Source organism: Stegostoma tigrinum, chromosome 26, assembly GCF_030684315.1.
Source record: "Stegostoma tigrinum isolate sSteTig4 chromosome 26, sSteTig4.hap1, whole genome shotgun sequence".
Taxonomy (NCBI): Eukaryota; Metazoa; Chordata; class Chondrichthyes; order Orectolobiformes; family Stegostomatidae; genus Stegostoma; species Stegostoma tigrinum.
The window spans coordinates 37678125-37703758 of NC_081379.1; the positions used below are offsets into that span (position 1 = coordinate 37678125).

General features: G+C 42.4%; 1 protein-coding gene across 9 annotated transcripts in view; it reads right to left on the reverse strand.

Annotated features, from left to right (window-relative positions):
* The window catches only part of susd2 (sushi domain containing 2), a 138489-nt gene that overhangs the window by 21479 nt on the left and 91376 nt on the right, over positions 1-25634 (reverse strand). For 5 of the 9 annotated variants that reach the window (XM_048556406.2, XM_048556401.2, XM_048556400.2 and 2 more), the window contains 5 exons: positions 19460-19624; positions 18214-18462; positions 14983-15255; positions 10114-10290; positions 1258-1354 (listed from right to left, as the gene is read on the reverse strand). In XM_048556406.2, the coding sequence (XP_048412363.1) occupies positions 1258-1354; positions 10114-10290; positions 14983-15255; positions 18214-18462; positions 19460-19624 (961 nt within the window). Of the gene's footprint in view, positions 1-617; positions 649-1257; positions 1355-8818; positions 9001-10113; positions 10291-14982; positions 15256-18213; positions 18463-19459; positions 19625-25634 lie in introns of those variants that run through there. The other 4 variants (XM_048556403.2, XM_048556404.2, XM_059655101.1 and 1 more) reach the window with 4 other exon arrangements.

Genomic DNA, 25634 nt, shown 5'->3' on the forward strand with positions numbered 1-25634 from the left:
AACTGAAACAGTCGGACATTTCACACTAAATCACCTTCCAAGTCGCTTGTGTCCACAGACATAGAAGGTAACTCAGCCCTTCAAGTGTACACTGCTGTTCATGGCTAATCTATATTATCTCCATTTTTCTTTGGAGTGTGTAAGAAGACTCCTCCCTAACAAAAGTGTATTGATGATGCTAGTGTGTGACATTTCAGGCAACGACATTCTACTCATGTAAAGAAGTACTCTCTGACGGGATTCCCAAACATCTTTGCTCTAACTTTAAGACTATTCCCTTTTGTTGTGGACCATTGCGCCAGAGAAATCAGCAAGAGCTAGATTTTCACTATTGAGGCAGATTGCTCAGCCGGGAAATTCCAACCATGTAGAAAGTGACCCTTCAGACACAATTTCCATTCCGGGGGAGGTGTGCGCATAATAGTGTTGGATCTGTCACCCATGGAAGTGACCATGGGGATCATGCAAATGTGCTGTGCTGTTCAAAAGGGCTTCTTCAGTTTTCTGGGCTTTCTTCCCTCATGTTGGCTTATATTTTAGTGGCTCACCTCTCACATTATCCATTCGTTGCCTGTGTCACTTCCATGCCAACCCATGCCTTACATGGCAACCAATGGCACTTCCATGCCCTTTCACCCAGTGGGTACTCTGTACAGAACCAACAAAAATTGTAACAATAGCATGTGCACAAATGCTTTAAAAAACACACTCATTCATCATTTGATTTTTAAAAAACGCCTATGTGACAACCCCAAAAAATGTCAATCAACCAGAACATTAAAATTTCAATAACAGAAGCCATAAGCAGCTAACACATCTTTATCTTGTGCAAATAAATATTGAGCCAAAAACAAAAGAGATCACAGAGAAAATAAGTTACTGTAGCATCCTAAAGCTGTCAATCACCAAAGCTTCCTTTTCTTCACAGCTGTGTTTAAGAAAGTAAAACCATTTATAACAGCCTGGGCCCTCAACCAATTATCCTCATAACTGTAAGGCACTCTATGAATGGACTATGTTGCTGATTGAGGATGAGACCGGGTTCATGAGACTCGATGACTGGCATGTTTCAGTTTGATGCAGAAAGAAGTGCCAAGAGAAGGAGGGGTTGGAAAGTGGGCGGTGCCCACAGGGGCGTATCCCAGTGTGAGTCACTCCTTTGACAGAAGAGGGAGAGAATGAGGAAAGAAAAGAGAGAGAAAAAAGAATAAGAGATGGAAAATGACAGCAAAGAGCTTCATAAAATAAGTAACTCACATTTTCATACGCTTTTCATTCACGCATAAGATTACTCCAATTACAACCAGGGAAAACACAGCGAGTATAGTTCCTAGCACGATGCCCAGAATGTTCTCTGTAAAACAAAGGCTAAGAATTACCCCAGTCATACGTTTCAAAGCTTCTTTTCACTAATTATATTTCATGCACCAAATATTGCAAAACTAGCGCAAAATAACTCCATTCATTCACTCCCCCCCAACCACAATTGATTGTACTTACAAGATGGTTCATTTGTGTCAAAATACTTGGGAGGAGATGTTCTCATTTTTTTTATGGCTGGGCTTTCAATTCACAACTAGCCTATTCCCAAGCCTTGGCACTGCTTCCCCATTTCAATGAAGCATTCCAGTGCTGGAAATGCTGCCAGGCAGCCTAGTGTTCGACATACGCACCACCTTCCGTTCTTAAAAGGGAGCTGTACACAAAAGCTGCAGATGACTATCTACTCAGGAACTGACTGCGAGACGAGACACTGTTATGGGGCAACAGGGAAAGCTGCGCCCAAGGTGAAAGGAAGCAAAGGTACAAAGTTTCTCTCAGGAGACCTGCAACCTCGCCCTCACACCAGCATGTCACAGCAGGTATCCAGCTACAGCAAGTCCAGCAGTGTGACCCTGAGGAACGCTAGCATTCAATAACCTCAGCCAGAAGGCCAAAGTCAGTGAATGCATTTTCATGGTACGTCTGCTGCCGACCAATCTCTCACACAATGTTTCACAGACCTAACAGCCACTGCCAGTGAAAGGGACTCACAATTAAGATTCAGATGCTCCACCTCACCCTCGCACAATCTCCAAAGTTACACAGCCTCACAGCCATTGCTTGCTGCTTACGGGTACCTGTGGTGGTCCATCCATCAACAGGCACATCACCCAAATAGATCACACTCACTGACATCCATCTTTCTCTCTTCAAGGGAAAGGTGGGATATAATAGGGCAAGGGCTTGTCTGCAACTACCTCAGGCATCTAGGCCAGAGGGTGCTCCAAATTATGAGGTTGACTGGGAGACAGTCTATTACAGCCAGTATTGCTGAGAACTTTCAACCATATTTCTCCCTTATATGGCCATCCTAACTCCTATGTCATCCTAATTCCTCTGTTTTGCAAGCTACTTGGTGGGTCCATGGGCATCCAGCTCTCCACCCGCCACAATTCCCTCAGCCCAGCTGTCCATTTCAACATTTATGTGGCCAGACTCTCAAGAACTGACACCCGTTACCACTTTAAGCGTCATGAGGAAGGGCTAGAACAGCCACAGTTATCCGAGGAAGGGGTCACAGTTTGACAATCACAAACAGAAGCTCAGATACTGGCACTAAGTGTGCCTAAGACACTAATATCAAGTTGGGAGCAGCATGTGTTGGGACATTGGGCATGAATGGGCCGCAGCATGAGCAATGGGATGTCAGGTCATGTCCTAGCTTCTCAGGGATTCGTATCCAGCTCCTCAGTGATTGTTAACCAGCTTCTCAGTGACTGTCGACCAGCTCCTCTTGTTGACCAGTTCTGCTGCATTTCACTCAAATTAAGCCTTTTGGTGGGGCTTTTTATAAAGGAATGCTGTTGGGCAAATGCACAGAGATTCTGGGTGCATTAGCAAACCCGTCAGACAGCCAGCGTCACTGTCGAGGAGAATCGGGGGCATTCCAACTTGTTTTTTGTGAATTTATATACAGCAGGTGGACACCACTTGTTGGGACAGCATTTATTGCCCGTGTCCACTGCCTTTGAGAAGGTGGTGGTGAGCTCCCTTCTTGAACCGCTCCAATCAGTAGATCCACAATGCCCTAATGGAGGGAGTTCCAGGATTTTGACCCAGTGATAGTGAGGGAACAGCAATATATTTCCAAGTCAGGATGCTGAGTGACTTTGGAATGGAGATTACAAGTGCTGGTCTCCCTGTGTATCAGCTGTTCTTGTCCTTCAAGATGGTAGTGATTATGGGTTTGGAAGGAGCTGTCTGTTGAATTGAGTGATGCCTCTGCTGTCAGTGTGAAGTGGAAAGCATGGCTGGAGGAGTTCGACATTTATTGATGGTCGTGGTTTGTCTTTAGACAGGATGACAATGGGGCAGAAAGCATCATAATCAAATCTTACTCAACATGGCTTCGACAGGGATCTTTTTCAAGATGTTGCCTGGCATGGGAGAAAAGGATTATTATGCAGTGTTAGCAAATGCCAAATTCTAACAATATGCTTTCTGGGACCAATAAAGGGGCAACCAGTAACTATATTTGTCACTCGCTTGAGGCAGGTATTGAACAGATGTATTGGGTGCATACATTGTGTGGGATCTGTAAAACCAGATAAAGGATTAGATGACCCAAAAAACGGCAGGCTGAGGTTTATGTTACCTGATAGAGGAACATTGGACATGCGGTTTGAAAATAGCAGCTGCAATAGCAGAGGGTGAGCAATTTCACAACATGGTCAACTGTATCTCTGACATCAGAACAACTAAAGCTGAGGAAGAATCCCCATAGTGCGGAAATAGGCCATTCAGACTATTAAATCAACACCAGCCCTCCAAAGATCATCCCACCCATACTCACCCTATGCTAATTCACCTAATCTATACATCCCTGGACACCATGGGCAATTTAGCATGGCCAATCCAAAAAGCCTACACCTCTTTGGGTTGTGGGAGGAAACCAGAGGGAACCCACAATGACACGGGGAGAATGTGCAAACTCTACACAGTCACCCAAGGCTGAAATCAAACCCTAGTCTGTGGGGCAGCAGTGCTAACCGCTTGGCCACCATGACAGCCCAATTAGCACAGCAGTGCAGTAAAACACAGGTCCATGTCAATGCAAAGGTCTCTTTAGGATATGGCAATCTGGGACTGTGGATGGAGTGCCCGCTATCCTGCCAGAGAAAGAGAACGTGCAGAAATATGAGGCCAAAGATCATTTTGTCAAGAAGTGTGGAAGCAAAGCCAAACAGAGAGGGAAGCCAGGCAGAGCATGCTAAGCAAAGAGATGGAAGTGCCGTAAATGTGAGAGAATTTGAAAAGGATGCAGGAAATGAGGACAACCTCAGGCAGTGACAGTAATGTCATTGGGGGGCCACTGTGGGAGAAACTGAAAAGTAAGTGAATCAATTGCAGATCTTAAAACTTTGTCAAAAAAGCTCATGCCTAACACACCTAAAATGCACATCAAACATTTGGATGCTTCACAGTGGATGTGAGAGCTGGCAATTGGAATGTAGAGTCAGAAAATGTAGTGATTGAGGAGGATGGTGATCCTCTGAGCAGAGAAAATCCCAACGTCTCTGGGACGTTACATATCCAATTGAAAGTTAACTCTGTAAAATCTGACATGGATCCGACATTAGAATTGGACCAGTGTTTCAAGGAGTTAGAAAGTTGCACAAGTGCCCAGTGAAATTTACCATTGATGAGAAGGTGATGCCCATAGCTCAGCCTATTCACGGAATATCTATTGGTCTAAGAGGGAAAGCTGAGGCGAAGGTCAAAATATTGATCGGCCAAAATGGCAACCTCAGCCAGCCACAGGAATTGAACCCATGCTGTCAGTGTCACTAATCAGCCATCCAACTAACCAACCCCTGATTGTTTCACAATACTAGAGACAGCTGTTTGGCATCAATCTGATGCCAGAGATTTATGGAAACAAATGCATACAGTGGTACAAGGAGCTACATGAACAATATCTCCAATATCTCAAGTGATACCATCATTCACAGGGCTAATAGAAAGGACCTTGTCGTGCTATGGTAGTGTCCCTACCTCTAAGTCAGGAGGCTTGGGTTCATGTCCCACTTGCTCCAGAGGTGTGTCGTACCGTCTCTGATCAGGCTGATTACAAAATTTGGAGAAAGGAGCATATCGAGAGGCAATGCAAATAGAAATTTCTCCACTAGTGTGGACTGGTCTGATACAAGTGGACCTAAGAAGTCATTTGTTATATTCTCCCAAGGTCCAGTTGTTCAGTGTGCTACATATATTGGTTCCGGTAGATTGGATCTGCTGACATGTTTTGACAAACTGCTGTGTCCATGTCCACTGACATTGGTTCGTACCATTCACTTCAGACAAACCACTCCCAAGGTGATCTACAGCGATCTACACTGCAATGCTACGAGCCTGTTGCCCCTCAATTTCCCACGACATTCTGATACCATGATAGAAATTCTTCATCTGTTAAAAAGCCATCATGCCAATAAAGATGCAGCAGCTGGTGAATCAGACCAAGGGATTGATGTGGAGTTGACTTCCAATAAGCGATGTTGATGGCAGGCAGAGCAAATGGTTATCCAAAGGGAAAAGCACCAGCTCCAAAGAGAGCAACCACACTTCCCAATCCTAATGTGTTGACCAGAGGGATTAATCTCTGAAGAAACCAATTGGATAGCAGCAAACCCAGGAGCAAGAGAAGACCACCAAAGCAAGATGATGATTTTGTGTGATCTACTGACAGAACATGAAATTAGAGATCAGTTCAGGGCAACCGCTTGTGAGGGATATGATTTTAAGTTGAAAACACAATGCATGTGCCTAAAAGGAAGGTTTTACAAGGTATGATTTTTCTCAAAAGGGATTGATGCAAAATTTTGACTTTGAAAACAGTTATGTTGAAAGAAAGCAGTTGAAATACTGAACAAATGATTGAAATTTTACTGGTTTGTGAAGTAGGGAACTTATTTGCAAAATTGAAGAATTGCACTTCATCAATGAGTCAGTAAAATAATGATCTGTTGCGTTTGGTCTCAAAATATATTAACAGTATAGACATTAAGGGAGAGAATCTGCAGGGGCAGTACGAGGTCAGTGAGCTGTATGTCCTGGTATATCAGTTCACTGATTGGAGCTGTTAACCTGGTCTAATCAGGAGATCTGGCTGACAGACTCAAACAGGACTGTCAGAGATTCTGGCAACCTGCCAGCTGACTCAGAAGATGCAGCACTAGAGTCAAGGACACTTCATGTATAAATAAAACATGACTTGGTGACAGTCCAGTGGTTAGCACTGCAGCCTCACAGCACCAGGGACCTGGATCAAATTCCACTCTCAGGTGACTGTCTGTGTGGGGTTTACACATTGTCTGCGTGGGTTTCCTCCCCTAATCCAAAGACTATGCCCGTTAGGTGGATTGGCTGTGCTAAATTGTCTGTAGTGCTCAGGAATGTGTAGACTGGTTGCAGGGGTGGGGATAGGTCTGGCGGGGGTGGGGGGGGAAATGCTGTGAGCATCAGTATGGACTTGTTGGGCCGAAGGGCCTGTTTCCACACTGTAGGGATTCTATAATCAAGGCTAGGGACTATCAGATCAGAGAAGCCAAGCCAACCTGCATGTTAACCAGGAAGCAATTCTGCAAGCCTTCCCAATGCCATTTGCCTTATGGGCAAGAGTACAGTAGGAGATCAGAAGGCTGGAAAGTGAAAGAATTGTCAAAGTGGGCAGCACCAGTTGTACTGATTTTGAAACCCCACAAAAGGCAAACCAATCTGTCGGAAGCTGGATAAATACACAACCCCTCAAATAGAGGATTTATACATAAAGATGGTGGGAGGTTTGCCCCTCATGAAACTGCACATGAGCCATGCGCACGGGTAGTTGCATATAGATGAGGATTCCCAGAAGCATGCCATAACTAATGTGCATAAGGGCTTGTACCAATGTATGAGACTACCATTTGGAGTATCATCAGCATGTTCAATTTTTCAGCGGACAACGGAACACATTTTGCAAGCATAAACATAGAAACAAGGCCCTTCAAGCCTGCTCCGCCATTCTTCACAATCATTCCTGATCGTCCAACTCAATAGCCTAATCCTGCTTTCTCCCAATAACATTTTATCCCATTCACCTCAAGAGCCAAATCTAGTCGCTTCAAGGTCTAGCTCAGGTTGTCACTTATGTAGATGACGTTCCTATAACAGGGAAAACAAATAAGGGGCTGTTGAAGAGTTTGCATAAAGTCCCAATGCATTTTTCCAAGGTGGCACATGCGTTAGAGGGGGGACTGTGTGTGTTCCAGGCACCCCAAGTGACCTACTTGGGCAGCAGAGTTGACAAGACTGGGTTGAAAGATGAGGTGTGGGATATCAAAGGTGCCCCAACTTCCATGTGTGTCCAGGAGCTTAGGTCATTTCTTGAGAGATTAAGTTATTATGGAAAGCTCAAACATAGCCTCCATCCTGGCACCTTTGCATCAACTTCTAAGAAAGTGTCAGCCTTGCAAATGGTCACGCATATCAACCTATATCCTAGGACCCAGAGGGGGAGGGATTTACTGCTTGTACTGAGGTCAAAGAATATGAGCTCCCTGATTGGGGATGTAGACCTGGTCCAATCAGGTACCCCCCGCTGACAAATAAAAACAGGAATGTCAGAGGTTCTGGCACTCAGAGCTGACTGAAGTGGTAGTACTAGAGACAAGGACTTTTCATGTGTAAACAAAGGATGGCTTGGTGATGGGATACTTGTCTCTATGGAGTTATGTCAGTCTAAGCTCCATACACCAAGCAGGATAATCACAGACATGTTTTTGCTCTGTTGAGAGCAGGATATCATGTTGTTAATTGTATGTGTGGGCTCCCGTATTCAATACTACATGATTCTTGGGTGAGAAATCAAAAGAAATGCTCTCCCTCACAGGATGACACCTGACCTGAAGTACAGGGTCAGATAATGCATGCAGCAACAATTAGACGAAACCTCCACTCTGGTTTTGTTAAATCAAATGTGTGCCCGTGAGTGTTGTTCTTTCAGCCTGAGATGGAAAGTGACAGTTTCCAATGGTACCCTCTTTATTGAGGGAGAAAGATGCACTACTGGGGGCGGATTTAACCTGAAAGTCACCACACCAAAAAGTGAGGGGCAAGGTTGACCTCGACCACTACAGAAATTGAACCCTCACTGTTAGCATCCAGACTTGATTATATTACAAGCCAGACATCCAGCCAAATGAGCTAAGTGACCCCACTGGTCAACAGTATGAGGGCACTGGCATATCAGCATTTGGTGGGCACAGTCTAAGTGAATCCTCCCTGGAATCTGAAGGCCATGGTGAAAACTCAGACTGAGACACAGGGGGTAAAGGTCAGATTGAAGCACGGGGGGTAAAGGTCAGATTGTGCTGCTAAGGGTTCTGTTACCATCATTCAGGCTCATTCTGTTAATGGTTATGACTGAGAATCTCAATACTCCAAGGGGCGGGAAGGCAGATGATAACGTTTGGTGGGGCTGCAGTCCTGGAGAGCAGCAATGCCTCCCTCTCTCAGAAGGACAGCATTTGTGACTCCCAGTCTTGCCACTCTGCCAGGTGCCCAGTCGTTTGCCTGTCAGCCAGCCTAGACTGCTACTGCCACCTCATGGTGAGATGGTGCAGCATCATGTCGGCCCCTCAAGAGTTGGCCTTGCAAGGCCATCTTACCACCAACTGGTAGTAAATTTGGCTGGCAGGGCTATACAGCCCCAGAGAAGGTGGCAAAATGCCCAGTGAGTGCAACAACAAATCCAATCCCAGTGAATATTCATGGAATAAAGATGAAACAAAGCCTGTGATTGACAACGTGAAATTAGTTTTTTATTGTATTTCATCTTTCTGATATGAAAAAGTCTTGATGTAATTAGTCTGTACATGTACCGAGTTTATTCTCAACAACCCAATTAAAATCAGGTATACTTTTCAAAACGTGCAAATCTCCACTGAAATTGTCACTTGTGAGATTCTTGCAATTTTGCTTCTGTACAAAAGAAAGGTAAAAATCAATGAGACAACAAACATCACCCTCAAACGGTTGTCATTAAAAGAACACGTCCATATCATGAGAAGAGGCAGCACAAAATCAACGGTGGCCTGTGCAGGAGAGGGGAAGGTGGAGACTGGGGAGGGAAGAGACCAAGGGAGCGAAAGAGGGAGAATGAAGGTGGAGAGGCCCGACTCATGACTAGATGGCTGCAGATGGGTTGGGATGTGATAGTTTTGATTGGCGTACTGGTTTTGGAAAACAGTTGGTTCAAGCTGCAAAGCTCACTCAGCCACTGGGGAACCCTGGCAGAATTTCTGATGATTCCAGTAGAGTGACTAGTAAATTGGTTATCTCCAGTAGAAACTGTCTGAGATCAGTTCAAAACCAGTTGCCCATAGTTCAGGCCAGTTCAATCCTGGCAGCTGCAGTCATGGGTTGGCACTACCTGGAAGCTCTCGGATGGCAAGGACAGCCACCAAACAGTGGAGCCGTATGAACACAGCAGGCCAGGCAGCAGAGGAGCAGGCAAGGTGACATTTTGGGTCAGTTTTCTGAACAAAGGCCCAAATGTCAATTTCCCTAGTCCTCTGATGCTACCTGGACTGCTCTGTTCCTCCAGTTCCATATTGTGTTATGTCTGACTTCAGCATCGGCAGATCTTACTATCTCTGAATCAGTTTTATGCATGAGTTATTCATTGAAATTGTAATGAAAATATTATTTGTTGATCAAAAGGCACTGTGATGGTGAGTGGTGGGCGGAATGAGAAATGAAGAATTCTGAAGCAATGACGGTTGAACAGATGTAGTTCGATGACAATCAAAGCCACATTATATCCTCAGAAAATCTCCTCCCTGCCTCCCCTCTCTAAAGTGGGGGAGCTCTTATTCCCTCCTATGATTCTGTGTATTGTGAATACTGAGACTGATGGAAATCTGAAATAAAAATCGGAAAATGCTCTTTTCCAATGAAAGATAACAGAACCTGAAATAATAACTCCGCTTCACTCCACAAATCCCATCAGATCCTACAAGTTTCTGCTTCCTGTGAAGGACGTGTTAAACATGCTATGCCTGCCATGAACTATGAGACAAGTGTCTTTCTTACCAGACATACAAAAGGTTGGCTCTCCAGACCACTGCCCAGTTGGCAGGCATGTGCGGCTAGCTGATCCCGAGAGGATGTGACCCTGATTGCAAGTGAAATTTACGGACGCTCCATTCAAGTAGAGGTCCCCTTTCTTTGCTCCATTCTTGGGTTCATCAAGAAACCCACAGGAGATCACTAAAGAATGAAAACAGCAAGTCGGTGATGTGAAATCCAATACTGAGAAACATAAAACAGCTTCAGAAGATAACATCCTGTCTATCACTGCGTGTTATTTCACTGTGGTGAAAATCTTCATGGGATAATGCTCTCTGCAACAAAGGTTTCAAACACCAGCAGCTTTAGAAAGCGAGATTTATGAGTCCTTTGTCAACAGCACAGATCTGAAAAATGTATTCAAAACTAATGGAAGCTGTACTTCAAACTGGTCCTTTAAATCCCCGATTCATGACACACAAATCATAAGTTCCGATAGGATCACACACTGACAAGCACCAGCTCAGGGAGGATTAAGAATGTCGGGCGTTGGGGAAGCGACTCATTTTTCACTAAAACCTTCAGAGCCACCAACGGTATTCACATGTGGTGTCCTCTACAACCTTCCTCCCAACTTCAATACAACCCAGAACTAGCAGGTTTTGAGAAGGTTTGTAGCTCAGGTTGAGGTTCTAGATGAAAGTTTGCCCACTGAGCTGGAAGGTTCGTTTTCAGAAGTTTCGTCACCATTCTAGGTAACATCAGTGAGCTTCCGGGTGAAGCGCTGGGGTTGTGTTCCACATTCTATTTATCGGTTTACGTTTTCTTGGGTTGGTGATGTCATTTCCTGTTCTTTTTCTCAGGGGATGGTAGATTGGCTCCAAATCAATGTGTTTGTTAATGGAGTTCCGGTTGGAATGCCATGCTTCTAGGAATTCTCGTGCGTGTCTGTTTGGCTTGTCCTAGGATGGATGTGTTGTCCCAATCAAAGTGGTGTCCTTCCTCATCTGTATGTAAGGATACTAGTAATAGTGGGTCATGCCGTTTTGTGGCTAGTTGATGTTCATGTATCCTGGTGGCTAGCTTCCTGCCAGTTTGTCCAATGTGGTGTTTGTCACAGTTCTTGCAAGGTATTTTGTAAATGACGTTTGTTTTGCTTGTTTTCTGTATAGGGTCTTTTAAGTTCATTAGCTGCTGTTTTAGTGTGTTGGTGGGTTTGTGGGCTACCCTGATGCCAAGTGGTCCGAGTAGTCTGGCAGTCATTTCGGAAATGAATTTGATGTAGGGGAGAGTGTTTATGGTTTCTGGGCATGTTTTGTCTGTTTGTTTGGGTTTGTTGCTGAGGAATCGGTAGACTGTGTTCATAGGGTACCCATTCTTTTTGAATACGCTGTATGGGTGATTTTCCTCTGCTCTGCGTAGTTCCTCTGTGCTGCAGTGTGTGGTGGCTCGTTGGAATAATGTTCTAATGCAGCTTCGTTTGTGGGTGTTGGGATGGTTGCTCCTGTAGTTCAGTATTTGGTCCGTATGTGTTGTTTTCCTGTAGACGCTGGTTTGAAGTTCCCCATTGGCTGTTCGCTCGACTGTGACATCTAGGAATGGCAGTTTGTTGTTTTTTTCCTCCTCTTTTGTGAATGTTATGTGAGTAAGGGTATTATTGATGGTCTTGAAGGTTTCCTCTAATTTGTTTTGTTTAGTGATGACAAAGGTGTCGTCCAAATAGCGGACCCAAAGTTTGGGTTGGATGATTGGCAGAGCTGTTTGTTCGAGTCTCTGCATTACTGCCTCTGCTAAGAACCCTGATATCGGAGATCCCATGGGTGTACCGTTGGTTTGTCTGTAGGTTTTGTTATTGAAAGTGAAGTGAGTGGTAAGGCATAGGTCCACTAGCTTGATGGTGTTGTCTTTACTGATGAGGTTGGTGGTGTCTGGTGTATGTGTCTTTGGTTCTTCTAATAGTGTAGTCAGTGTTTCTTTGGCCAGGTTGATGTTGATGGATGTGAACAGGGCTGTTACGTCAAAGGAGACCATTATTTCATCCTCTTCTTTCTTGGTGTTTTTGATGTTCAGGAATTCTTGGGTGGAGCGAATGGAGTGGAGAGAGTCTTCAACTAGGTGTTTTAGTCTTTGGTGTAGCTCCTTGGCTAATCTGTAGGTTGGTGTTCCAGGTAGCAAGACTATGGGACTGAGGGGGGCTCCTGGTTTGTGAATTTTTGGTACTCCGTAGAAGCGTGGTGTGTTGGATCCATCTGGTTTCATTTTTTGGAAGTCTCTCTTGTTTAATTCTCCAGATTTTTGAAGTTTTTTGAGTAAGGCTGTGATTCGATTCTCTAGTTGTGGGGTTGGGTCTATCGCCACCTGTTGGTAAGTGTCGGTATCTGCAAGCAGTGCGTTCGCTTTCAAAATGTAGCCGGTTGGGTTTAAAATCACTGTCAAGCGTCCTTTGTCTGCAGGTAGGATAACGATGTTTCTATTTTTTTTTTTGAGTCCAACGAGCCACCACACACTGCAGCACAGAGGAACTCCGAAGAGCAGAAGAAAATCACCAGTATAGCGTATTCAAAAAGAATGGGTACCCAATGCTCACAGTCCGCCAATTTCTCAGCAACAAACCCAAACAAACAGGCAAAACAGGCCCAGAAACCATAACCACTCTCCCTTACATCAAAGACATTTCCGAAATGACTGCAGACTACTCGGACCTCTTGGCATCAGGGTAGCCCACAAACCCACCAACACACTAAAACAGCAGCTAATGAACTTAAAAGACCCTATACAGAAAACAAGCAAAACAAACGTCATTTACAAAATACCTTGCAAGAACTGTGACAAACACTACATTGGACAAACAGGCAGAAAGCTAGCCACCAGGATACATGAACATCAACTAGCCACAAAACGACATGACCCACTATCACTGGTATCCTTACATACAGATGAGGAAGGACACCACTTTGATTGGGACAACACATCCATCCTAGGACAAGCCAAACAGAGACACACGAGAATTCCTAGAAGCATGACATTCCAACCAGAACGCCATCAACAAACACATTGATTTGGAGCCAATCTACCATCCCCTGAGAAAAAGAACAGGAAATGACATCACCAACCCAAGGAAACCTAAACACAAATAGAAAGCAGAACGTAACACCAGCGCTTCACCAGAGGCTCACTGTTGATGTTACCTAGAAATGGTGATGAAATGTCTGAAAACTAACCTTCTAGCTCAGCGAGCAAACTTACACCCACAACCCAGAACTGCACGTTCCTCCACCAATTCTTCTCTCATTGGTGGCCAGGTTGTGGATCACTAGAACAATCTTCAATTGTGCAAAAGCCTTCTATGCTTCAGCCATCCTGCTCCCCAGCTCCTCTCCCATCTGAACAGAATACGGCACAACTCAACTAACCCATTATCTAACCTTTGAACCGCAATGTCCTCCAAATCAATGATCACTCACTAAGATCACAGTAAGGTCTTTCCCAGATTCCTTCAACTTCATTGCTCCCTCATTCCCAACAGCACCCACAGCCTCACTGCTGACACCATCCTCATTGCTCCCTCGCTCTCACCCCCACCTCTCCCTCATCCCCACCACTCCATCACACTCACACTCATCTCCCATCCCTTCCTCACCCCCATCCCTCCCTCAAGACAACTCCCACCCCTCCCATCTCTCACTTCTATCAGTCCCTCATTCCTACCCCCACTCCTCCCTCACTCTAGCCCCAACCCACCCACTCACCCCCACCCCTCCCTCAATTCTACTCTCACTGGTCCCTCACCCGACCCCACCCCCACCCCCCTCCCCCCCCCCACCCCCATTGATCCCTCTCACTGCGTCCCTCAGTTGTAAGACTTGAGGCTCCTGTTAGTTTCAAATCTAACAGTGTCTGACCTCCACCTAAACCACCACTCGCATCTTGTGCTGCTGGCCTATCTTTAGCGTCTGTCATCGGCTCCTCATCCAAGGTATAATTTGAGACACTATCCATATGCTTGCCTCATCAAACCATTTGCACTTTGCTCACAGACCGTCTTCCACCTCCTACCCTAAAGTCCTCCTCCTGAGCATATCAATACATTGCCCAGTTTTGCCATACTGATGAAGAGTAATACACACAACACCCCTTCAGTTCTCAATTTGTTTGAGAATTTGGATTTTAAGAATCACTACAGTACCAAATCATTTGGAATGGATGCCAGGCCCACGGCCAGCTACATCCTTCAAAATCTTGCCTACCCTAATACAAAGCCAACTAAGTATTTACATTTATCACTTGTCCAGTTTGAGTTTTATCTCCTCTTTAACAGCTAAATCATAATCAAGGCAACCAAAATTGAGACTTTGAGCAACTTAGGTAAATGTAAATTAATGGAAATAAAGATTCATGCCCCAATCCCAAGACCAGAGCTGTATAGCTATTGGGTCTGCAAAAAGCAAAGGAAAACACAGCCCTTGGTTAGAAAATCAAATTGTTTTCACGGTTAATCACAGTGCACAACTTCCTCTTCCAGGATAATTCATTGAGATCCCAGTGCTTTAAGAAAGCAACAATGGAGGATGAATAGGAAACAAGAATAAAATTATGAAACAATTTGTCAGGCCACTCATGGTAAAGATGGTTCCACTCCAGCATCAAAATTTAAGGTGGTGACTCATATATTCAATCAGAACTTTAGCAGAAAGGCCTTTACCCAGTGATTAGTGAGAATGCCACATGGAGAAGGTGTACATGCATTTAAAGGGACACAAACAGTGTGCATAGGGGAGAAGCAAAGAAAAAGAGCTGTAACAGGGTTGGACAGAGTAGATAAGAGACTTCTGTGATTTCTAAGTAATTTTATACAGACAGTTTATCGGGCCAAACAGCAGTTACATATCTCACCTGGCTCAAGGCTTTCAACCAACTTAACATAACTCTTGTAGGAGGCCATTGTCACATTTCCCATCTGAAGGTTCTCAGTTACAAGAGTATCAAATTGGCAAAAGCTGTTCCCTTGACACAGGGCCGACATTTTGACATAGAATGGATCTGCAGGGTCATCTGTCACTGAGAAAATGGGAGTGAAATCTGGGTCGTGCTTTGGAGCATGGAGGTAATTGTTCAGCAAGAACTGGCTGTCATAAGTGAAGAGAGAACTTTTGTTTTCAATTGCCCCTAGAAAGGAAACAAATAAATTGAAAAAGATCTCCCAACATGTGGTGGCACAGACAGAATCAAAACCTGCCAATTTAAAGGTTTGGAACAAAAGTAGTGGTTTTCTAGCTAAAGAGCTTAGTGTGGCCTCTAGTCTGGTTTCTAACGAGATCACAGAACTGGAAGAGTTAAAGTAAATCACGAGGAAGTGACTCGGAAAAGCTGAGCTCGGATCTGAAAAGCCTGTGTGTTGTAAAGAAGGTTGTAAAGAAGATGGGGCAACATTTCTGTAGGCTTGGGAATATCTGAGTAATATTTAGTTTAAGCTTTTTGGCTTGCGCTCATTGAGACAATTACGATAAAAAACAGCAAAGGGATAGCATGTCCCCTCGACCATTTACACCAGGCAAGTCACTGATCATACCTAACCAGCCCACACCTGCAAAACTCAAACCACGAATGGGTGAATAGTCGAGATCTTTTCTCCAGGTTATGGAGTCAAAAACTATACGGCATGGGTTTAAGGTGAGAGAGGAAAGATATAAAAGGGTGTGAAAAGGGCAATGTTTCCAAACAGAGGGTGGTACTTGTATGGAATGAGCTGCCAGAGGAATCGGTGGAGGCTGATACCTTTTAAACATTGTAGCCCAGGCATGGAAATAGGTAGCTTTAGACGATGGAAGGAATAATGGGTGCTGGTGGGGCGAGTTGCAGGGTGGCGAAGGATGATGAGGAGAAGAGCTCAGCTTACCTTAGCTCAGGGGCAAATAGGACAAACTGTGGTAGAATCAGTGACTACAGAACAGAATGTAGACCAAAGGCCAAGAACATCAGAGTGGATTTTGTGGTGCCAGTAATGCATTATGCATTTTGCATTTGGAGCGCTGGAGCTTTCCAGTAATTTCTGGAATATAGACTACAGCCCTTAAATTCAGAAGTTGCAACAGGCAAAGCCAAGGCTCCCAAGGCTTTGCAACATCTGTTATGAAGTTATACATTTAATAGGGTCCCCCTTGAATTTTAGTTTATTTCTCACTAATAACGAAAAAGTACCTACTCTTCAAAAAAAAAACAGGAACTAAGCAGCCTCCTCAATTTGCAAAAATATCAAAGAGATGCATTCCCAGAAAGGATGTTTGAATGTGAAAATAAATTCAATTAAATATTTATGGAAGATAATTCATCTGATATTTTAAAGATGATTCATCTGATGATATTTTTAATTGTTTTAAAGCAAACTATTTTTTAAGCAATTCCAGTAAATCTTGTTAAAAGATCAACATGAAAAGGTCTTAAAAGATCTTGTTAAATGTCACTTACATTAAATAAAAACTAAGAACTGCAGATGCTGCAAATGAGGAACAAAAGTGGAAGTTGCTGGAAAGGCTCAGCAGGAATGGCAGCATCTGTGAAGAAAGAAAAACCAACGTTTCAGGTCTGGTCCAGAAACATTAACTCTGAACTTTTCTCCACAGATGCTGCCAGATGTACCGAGATTTCCAGCTACTTCTGTTTTTGCTCCTCATTTACTTTTATGTTTGATTTACCTGGTTAAAATGTAAAATATATGACTTTGTAAAACATGATTTTTCAGAATTTTAAATGTTTCTATATACATCACATGTTAAAATGATTTATCTGATGTCCTTGAGCTTGCTACACCAATGTGATCACAGCTGATCTTCCAATTCAGTCCTCGTGCTCCTACTTTCTTCCCAAACATTTTGACCCAGTTAGCTCTAAGAAAGATACCTAACTCCTTTTTGAATTCATTCAAAATGTTGAAACATGTCCTTTCTGTGGCAGAGGATTTCACAGGCTCACCACCCTTGGAGTGCAGAAATTTCTCCCAATCTCAGTCCTAAATGACCTACTCCATATCTGTAGACTGTGAACTCTCCAGTCCTCTTTCAGACTCAGATTCTTGCTGAATCTGAAGTTCGATTCAATGCCAGAGATGAGTGCTGTAGCATTGCAGGTGACCACTAAATCCAGAGAGATGGCATCAATCTTCCCGATATTTTACGAGAAGAAATTTTGGCAGGTGTCAGACAAGTAAAGTGATAGGCCACAAACAGTCATATGTACCAAAACGAGGCTTCTAACATTGTGCTTTCAACCTGACGGCGGACTGGCAAACACAGGAGTACTGATGCAGGAGAGGGAATCATTGAAAATATTTATTAAGGGAACTAAGTTGGGTGGCCACCAGATTACAGAGAATAGTGCGAAGGGAACAAGGAGGTACCTTTTCCAGGCAGGATGGGCTCGAAGCCAACATAAGGGGAGATGGGAGAGAAATGAGTGAAAGATCCAAGTCCAGGGCTATGGGAGACAGAAATCCTACAGGACATCCGACTTGGTCTCGAAGGAGAAGAGAGGGAAGCAAGGAAGGCTAAATCAGAGATCGCAATTTTAGTGCCAAAAAAAATCCTTGAGCTATTGTTCAAGCTAAAAGATGGAGGAAACAGAAGGGGAAAGTTTTGGAAGTCCACTAGTAGTGCAGAAGAGAAAGTGGGAGTTATCAGGATGACCCTGGAATAGTGAGTCATTTTGACAGTGGTTGATTTGCCGATTTGTCCTCAAGTGATTTATTTTATAGACTTTAAAACATCATTTCAATGATAATATACCTTCACCCATGCTTTTTCCCCCACCTCAAGCTGGTGGGTCTTTCTGTTTACTCTAACTCCCACGCCGGCACAACATTGTGGGCTGAAGGGCCTGTTCTGTGCTGTACTGTTCTATGTTCTATGTTCTAAACTAATCAAACACAGTGAGCACTAACCAGTTACCAGTCTAACAATCAGAAACAGATGAATCAAACCATTGAACACTGCACCAAATACAAAGCAAAACGATTGTTTTGAATTTATTTAGTAAAATTAGGACTTGGATTGATTTAAAAGGCTGTTCAGTAAAATGTATGTCTAGATATGGGTCAAAAGAAAGAATTAGCAACTAGAGAGGTCTACTCACAGCTGGCACCCAGTTCGTAGAACATTTCTGGACTGGCATCAGCCGACAGAACTGAGCCATTTCTGAAGGTGAAGTCATCATCTGTGTTGTTATTCATTACTCCAAAGAGACCTTCCGTCCAGTTCACAAATGTGTCCGGTAAAAGAACTGTGATACTCAAGAGTGTGCCCCTAGCTCGTGTTTCCACGCCAGCTCCAGAAGGAAACATGACAGTAACATTCTGCGCAGTATCCGAAAATACAAAAACACCTGCAGGAGTGCAAGACGTCAGATAATTATCCCCACAGTACATCAGCCTGTGGTCTGATGGTGTCTTTACCCAAAAATATGGCTCATCTAGAGAGAGACAAAGAAAAGCTTGCATTCTTATAGCACATGCTCAGGATTTTACAGCCAATCGAGGACTACTTGAAATGTCGGCTGTGCTGTAACTTGGTGGCCATTTGGGCACAACATTGTTTCACAAACAGCAATTAATAAATGACCAGATAATCCACTCAGTGAAACACAAACAAAGTGCTAGAGAAACTCATCAGGTCCAGTAGCATCTGTGGAGGGAGAAACAGACTTAAGTTTGAGTCTTTTTTTACAATTGGGATGTATTTTGTGATGTTGTTTGAATGATAACTATGTCCTTGGAGGCTGGCAAGAATGATGATTTTTTCATAATACTTCCATGGGACCATTTCCATCTACCAGAGAAGGCAGATGGGACCTCCATATACATCTCACCCATTAGGTGGCAGCTCAGACAGAATAGCATTCCTTTAGTACTACATTGCACTGTTGGTATCTTGGTGCTAAAATGCTTGGAGTGAGACTGCAACCTGATGAGAGCTATGGAATCATAGATCCCCTACAGTGTGGAAGCAGGCCGTATAGCCCATTGAGTCCGCAGAAACTATCCAAAGAGCTTCCCACCCAGACCCATCCTCCTACCCTATCCTGTAACCCTGCATCTTTCATGACTAGCCCACCTAGCCTGGACTCTATGAACAATTTAATACAGCCAATCCACCCTAACCTGCACATCTTTGGACTATGGGAGGAAACCAGCACACTCAGGAAACCCACACAGACACAGGGAGAATGTGCAAAAATGCACACAGACAGTCACCTGAGAATGGAATCAAACCCAGGTCCCTAGTGCAAAGAGGGATAATAGTTATCATTCTGGGCAGTACATGAAATAGCTGGGCGCATCCAGGTTAACTGAGCATTCACAAATTCAAAAGAAAAAACTCACCTTTAAGATCCATCCAGTTTTGCTCATTGAAGGTTACAATCTCATGATTGACCAGCACTTCCAAAGCATCATCACTAGAATGGGCTGTAACACGGACTTCAATCACATCAGAGTCACCTTCCTGCATAGCAACAGCTGTAAAGCCTGTCGCATTTGCATATGTTCCTGTAAAAAGGCAATGCAGCTAATTGCCAATCAATATTGCTCTGACATAAACCTGAACAGAATAAAAATTTCAGCTGTAAATCTTAGAGGAGATTTTTTATCAGGCTTGCAATAGAATTCAAGGTCCAAATCAACTTGTGATTGTGCCAACTCCTAGAGTTTATGATTGTCCACAATTTTATAGCCACTTAATTGTATCTTAATTGTCCAATGTTATAATTATATAACTATTGACTTCAATTATGCTAAATTCTCATCATCATAATGTTATAGTTAGCCACTGTAATTTTCAATTTTTTAGCAGTTATAAATCTATCATTTCCACTATTATGTTTCCAATTTACACAGGATTCTTAATCACAGATTGTTACACTGGTAGAATTACTCACTGGCAGATTGGTATAATTATTCTCTGTAACACTGGTATAATTATTTACTGTAAAAGTGCCATAATTACACATTTCACTTCTATAATTACTCACTATTGACACTGCTGTAACTATGCATTGTAGTATTGTTCTAATTACTCACTGGCAGATTGGTATAATTATTCTCTGTAACACTGGTATAATTATTTACTGTAAAAGTGCCATAATTACACATTTCACTTCTATAATTACTCACTATTGACACTGCTGTAACTATGCATTGTAGTATTGTTCTAATTACTCACTGCTGCACTGCAATAATTCCTCAATATCACAGTGCCATTATTTCTCGCAGTGACGCTGCTATAATTATCCACTGTTAGACAGGCATCATTACTCACTGTTACGCTGCTACAATTACACATTGTCATACGGTTATAAATTATCATTGTTACACAGCTCACACTACCCGTTGTAACACTGCTATAATCAATCACTCTCCGTTGCACTGATAGAATCAACCAGTCTGTGTTACACTGCTATAATTACTCACTGTTACACTGCTACAAAAACTGTTACACTGCTTGCATTATCCACTGTCCACTGTAGTTACTCATTGTTCATCTGCTCCAATTCTATACTCTTACACTACTACAATCACTAATTGTTACAATGCTATAATTACTCTGCTGCACCTGACATAATTACTGCTACAGTGATACTGGTATAATTACACACTGCTACATTAATATCATTACTACTACAGTGATATAATTATATGCTGTTACACTGCTATAATTACTCAATATCACTCTTCTATAATTATAGTTACACTGCTGTAATTAACAATGTTATATTAGTATCATAATTACACTATTTTAATTACACTGTCACGTGATTATAATTCCATACTACTACAGTGGTATAATTACTCATTGTTACACTGCTATAATTGTTCACTGATTATTACCCTCAAATACACTGGTATAGCTAATCGATGGGACACTGCTATAATTATGCAACGTTATACAAGTAGAATTTACTCACTGCTACGCTGTTACTGTTATGCTGCTGTAAGTGCTCACTGTTACACTTCTGTAATTACTCACCAACACACTTAAAATAAGCCATTATTAAGTTGGTACAATACGCACTGTCGCACTGCTACACTAACCTGCTTTCACACGGCTATAATTGTTCCCAGATACTCCACTTAACTTTTGACCTACAAAAGTATCAACTTTTATGAGCACTGTTATGCACTGTTACTCTGAAATAGTTCTTTACTATTAAATTATTGGGACTACTGACTGTTAGACAGCTATAATTGCTTGCTGTTACATTACTATAAGATCCCACTTTCACACGGTTACAATTGCTCACTGTTACACTACGACAAGAAACCACATTCGTACAGCTTTAATTATTCACTGTGACACTGCTAAAATTACCCAGTGTTGAACTACAACAATTCCAGCACCATCCCACCACTCACTGTACCTGGAACAGCCAGCCACTGCTAGGATATACCAGAATTGACTGGCATCCCTGGTAATGACACCATCTTTAAAAGCCATTGTGCCCACGGACAGTCATTGCTAGTCCTGTGCTGTCCTGCATGGTTTCTGACATTTGCCCCATACATGGGGGAGGAAGAAAAATTTGCTGCCTGCTCTGCAGTGCAGGCAACCAGCTGGAGATCCTAGTGATGCAGATGCAACATAGGTTCTTCCCCCCACTTAAATGAATAAATGAGGTCATGACACCACCACGGTCAGTGTAGCCACAATTCTCTGGAGGAATACCCAGCACTGTAGTGCCTTGTCTCTAATGCCTCATGCTCACTCCATCCCTGTTAATGTACCCACCTCTCACCAAGGCTCACTTTCTAGCGCTTTCACTGTTGCCTGCAACACCTTCCACACTCTCTGTCATCCATCCCAACCCCTGATACCATTCACCATTTGCCTTCAATGCTGCCTACTCACTCATTCAGGACGCCTCCCTACCCTGCATGCACTGCCCTAACACCTCGCTACACACCTTCATCTCCTTTAATAACTGTTGTTCTGCTATTCCACGAGGAAAACAACTTGCAATAGGGCAGAAAGACTCAAGATGGACTGCCCAACACATGGCTCCTCAGCTTCCTATGTGGACAGTATCCTGTCTCTGACTGCCCCATGCAACTGACAGAACATGTCCAAGCCCTGGTCTGGTATCAGAGGCTGCCCTTGACTAACTGAGCCACTGCCACATTGTTATAATTACTGAGTTTCACTGCTATAATTACTCACTATTACAACCAAAAATCCTTAAAGACATGGGAACTCCCAAAAGAATGTTCCTCTGATTAAAAAGGACGCAAATTGTCTGAAGCAGGAATGGTGTTTTTCATCCCTGTTGTTGAAAAGGATGAGAGACACCATTAAGGAGGGTAAAATGGCACCAAACTCCCACATAGTTCTCTCAATCAAAATCATAAATTGGTGAAGAATGACAACTTAAGGTACATAAAGATATAAAAGATAAAAGAAACTTTAATAACTTAAAATACAGAAAAAAAATCACAGACAAATCAAAGTAGATTGAAGTCTCTCTTTATGAAATAACTCATTGTAATTAAACTGCTTAACAGAAGATCTGTAATTAACATTTAACAGCAATTTGAAAAGAATGCTTAAAGATCCAACAAGCTATGTAGTAACTGGATTGAAATCACAACTGAAATTTGAAGAGAAGCTGAGAATACATAGAATTCCAAAAATTTAAAAAAACAAACTTTCAGAATTTAAATGAGTAATTTAATTTCAACAAAGGAATGCAGAAAGTTATCCCACACCAGGCAGTTTCAACATTACAGATATCTCAGGCATCAGTAAGTTAAATTGGCCTGCCTGGAAGAAACAATGAGAAATGGAACTGCTTCAGGTCTAGACACCAATTCAGAAGCAGAACAAGTTAGTACACTGTTTTATTCTGTGGAAATATTACCAGACTACCATAATCACAGAAAAATAGTTAGATAAGATATTGACAGCTTTGATGACATCAAAAGCACTTGACAACTGCTTTACATTGAGAACTAATTTCATTATGGAAGGAGCATGATTCAACGAGAAACTGTCAACAACTCAGTAAGTGATCATTGTTCAAATTTTGCAAAATGCAGCATTACAACCAGTATTAATTAGAGGCAGAATTGTCAGAATTTCTGGTTCATTTTGCAGGGTCTTTACAGCAAAATGAAGATCTCAGACTGAAAAAAAAAGTCTATCCAGCTTGTGTTACGAGGTGAGATTTGGAAAGACCATGAAGAAAATCAGAGGAACAAACAAAAAAAAATTCACTCCAGAAGACAATCAGAACCTAGCCACTTCATTCAGTGACACTCCAAATCATCACAAGGCAAACCAATGCAAAAAGTGCCAAAATCTTTTGATGTTAGGAGTCACTGCCCTCAAATCATGGAGGAAAGAAATCACCCAAACAGAAGCAATGGCTAGCTCCATCACAATAACTTGGAAAACCGTGCAGAAAGAAAACAACTTGTAAACAACAAAAGTATACTAGTTACACCACAAACAAATCAATACTTTCTATCAAGCACAATTAGAAAACAATTCTGACTCCCAAAATAAACTTCTATGAAAACACGGATCTTTAGATCATGCTATAACTCCTTCAGAAGAAGCATCACATTTATTGCTAAGGAAATAGGACCAATCTAAACCAGGCATGACAGAATTATAGAAACAGAAATTCATGGAGAAACTTGGGAGGTCTGGCAGCATCTGTGGAATGAAGTCAATGTTTCAAGTCCATGATCCTTCTTCTGAAGATCCATTATAGCGGCCCAATGTCAATATTAATACGTCTTCAGAAGAGGAGACACGCAAGAAATATAAGACCCAGCAGAAGAGTCATACAGGACTTAAACATTAACTCTTGCTCCTCTCTCCACAGATGCTGCCAGATCTGCTGAAGTTTCTCCAGCACTTTCTGGTTTCACAATAGAGGCAAGCTTGTTGCTGTCAGTGAGAATGCTCATTTTTATATACATAACCATAGTCCAGTAGACACAGATATAGAGTCAATCTCTTTGATAGGTCAGGAGTTTAATTTACAACTTTCAGCCATCAGCAAGTATGTTAGCAAAAGCCATACTGGAATGGGGGTGAAGTGGTTACTTAATGCTCTATAAAGGTCAACTTTTTCTTCAAGTGGGACCTAGCTATTTGGATGCTATGCTAGTGTGTAGAGACATAACAGTTTAGCATCTTTCTTTGACAAGATGTTGTATTTATCATCATCATAGAATCCCTACAGTGTGGAAACAGGCCCTTCAGCCCAGCAAGTCCACACTGGCCCTGACAGCATCCCACCCAGACCCACCTCCCCGGTACCCACCCAAATCATGTGAATAATTCAGGTTATGTATTCTCAAAGAAGTTGCTGGTGCTTAATAGTTCCAATTCTTCGACCTCTCGAAGATGATTGAGGGCAAAATGGGTATTCTAGCTCACAGGTGTGGTTCCTTGAGTATTAAGTATGTATACATTTTCTGCTATCATCCACCCTTTATGTTGCAGAATTGCATGGAGTACACTCTTAATCTTGAGGGCCGATCCGCCTGGCCTATCTTCTCTATAGACTGTAACTTCTGTTTCTTCACAAATTCTAAATGATCTGATAGGGTAGAGACACTCCCTACTGCATCAAGCTCAAAATTAACAGGATTTCCATCGACATGAGCAGGTTCTGCATGGAGGTCAACAATTTTCATTGAAAAACGTTGGATATCTTCCACATTGTCAGTTTCTCTACTGTATTCTCATTGAGAGAGTAGCCATTTGACTTCTTCCCCCTCCCCTATAATCGAATCCTGCTTCTATAAATCTTCTGGAAATGACTTATAGTTCTGCGGATCTTGTAATTTTTTCAAAGCTGACATTATTCATGCCTGTGAGTGATCATTGTTCCACAAAATGACACTGACTCTTGTCTGCTGTCTGGCCTACCCTTTGTGTTGGCTTGTGATGAGTGTTCTCAGTTATGGTATCCTTATAAACTGGATAGATTCTGTTGCTCTCCTATGATAAAGTTGTCCTTCTGCTTCCAGCATTTCTGTGATTATTCTTGGTTTCTGCTTCCAGCACAATTTTTTTAAAAATTAAAGGACATGTTAAATGTTTATAAGCCTTAGTTGAAAGTATCTGTGCTTTCTTTTATGTTTTGACAAGCTATAACCTCATTAGCTGTAAATCCTGTTGAACATAATAACTAGTTCAGTTTGTGATTTTAAGTGTAGCTTGGCAGCAATTTGAACCTTAAAACTGTTATCTCCAAAATGTCCAATCCTGTGTTCTATTTTGCCCATTTCTAAAATTAAATCTGTCAGATATTATTACTTTTCCTGTCAATACGTATTCTTCCTATTTTAAAGTATTTAATTTCTCATTAGAAATCTCAATGCTACTTTCATTCCTGACTTGCAATATATCAGTGATAACTTGATCTCTTCCCAAAGTGATTCTGACTTCTTCCATACAGCAATGCTATTTTTCCCCATATCTTACAGGTTTTTAAACTGTACACTATAGCAATGCTGGTTAATTATTCTTCATTTAGACTCAGCATTC